Source organism: Dendroctonus ponderosae, unplaced genomic scaffold (genome assembly GCF_020466585.1).
Source record: "Dendroctonus ponderosae isolate FM_Combo_2020 unplaced genomic scaffold, Dpon_F_20191213v2 Dpon_F_20191213_9, whole genome shotgun sequence".
Classification (NCBI taxonomy): Eukaryota; Metazoa; Arthropoda; class Insecta; order Coleoptera; family Curculionidae; genus Dendroctonus; species Dendroctonus ponderosae.
The window spans coordinates 5693445-5694832 of record NW_026019116.1 but is presented as its reverse complement, the minus strand read 5'-3'; the positions used below and the strand labels follow the sequence as shown (position 1 = coordinate 5694832).

Here is a 1388-nt window from a genome sequence, read left to right as displayed (position 1 = left end):
TTTTTTGTTGTAACGATATTTTAACATTATTAATGTCTTTGTTAATTCCATTCAGGTTGGAACAACAATCGCTCAGTATTATATTTAAACATTGCATATAGAATACGTCCAAGATTTACAAATATTTTATTTGATTCTGTCCGTTCCCAAAATTAAATTCCCTTCTCCTCACCGGTATAAATTTTGGTGGGACGGCAAGGTTCGTGCATCTGGTCAAAAAGTTTTTCCGGTTCTTTTCTCTTGCCAGTTTTTTTTCCGGTTTATATGTTTTTATATCATTTATTAAGCCTAGCATTTTCGTTTTGTATTAACTTTTTAACATAATTACAGTTTTGTTACATTCATCTGCTGTTAGTATGCAAATGTTTGTGTTTTCATATATACATTTTTTGTTTCATTTATCAGTCCATTAACATGACATGCCATACTTTTATTTGCGTTTCGTTTTATTTTACCTTTGAAGTTTGTTAAGATGTTACACAATTTATTTCTGATCTCGTTCTTTGCCTCAATATTTAATGAGGAGATTCCCTGGTCAATGCTTGCTATGATTTCTGAAATTGGATCTCAAATGGTAGAAAAGAGTTTTTCAAAAAAGGGATTTTCAATAAAAGGTGTGTCATACCGCCGCAAATTATGCATGGGATTACCGGTGCTAAAAAGGCTGGGTTTTTCGCAAACAACCTTCATGGCTACACGGTGTCTCAAATTCCAGATCACCATCAAACCCTCCTGAATGCAGGTTGAAAATTCCATAATGTGAACGAAACGTAAATATTCGATCCATGTAGACCTTGACGGCAAAGGCCGCACTTAAAAATTTAAATAGCGACAATGAAAAATCAATCCCCTATCGTGCATTTACACTGCTGTGCACGCCACCCCGTTGTGGTGCAAGGGCTTGTAACAGCCTTGACACACTTAATGGCCTTTGGGCTATGCATAAGGGGAGGCCGGTTTTTCAGCTACATTAAACCCGCTTTCTAATGCTGTTTGCGTTAATGACTTGTGAAGTTGCGCCTTTTTGTTGAATACGAAATTGCTGGCTCCATACTTACAGTTGATGTTTAGGCGTTTGGCGATCAGGTCGGCCAGGTCTTTGCAGTAGCCCTCAAAACGGTCGTTGCCCATCAGCAACTCTCCCGGCTCCTCTTTCCTGATCATTATGTAAGGCTCCTCCTGTTAACGAACGGGAAATTGGGCGCCTGAACCAGGAAAAGTTGGCGGAAACTCACCACAATGGTGGTCACAATGTAGGTTCTGTTCCGTTCGATGTGCGCCGCTGGCTTGAGCCTCGTGTACTTCGCCGCCACTGGATTAAAGCCGCCTTCGTCCGTCCATTCGGCCACTTTGACCATTGCGCTATTCACCGTCATTTCCACAATGTG

The 1388-nt window shown here is 40.3% G+C and overlaps 1 protein-coding gene across 1 annotated transcript in view; it reads right to left on the bottom strand.

Annotated features, from left to right (window-relative positions):
• Positions 1-1388, bottom strand: part of LOC109542265 (glutamate receptor 1) — a 27412-nt gene that overhangs the window by 24086 nt on the left and 1938 nt on the right. The window contains exons 8-9 of the mRNA XM_048669681.1: positions 1236-1388; positions 1059-1179 (exon numbers count right to left, since the gene is read on the bottom strand). The exon at positions 1236-1388 is cut by the window's right edge and continues 6 nt beyond it. Of these exons, the coding sequence (XP_048525638.1) occupies positions 1059-1179; positions 1236-1388 (274 nt within the window). The remainder of the gene's footprint in view (positions 1-1058; positions 1180-1235) is intronic.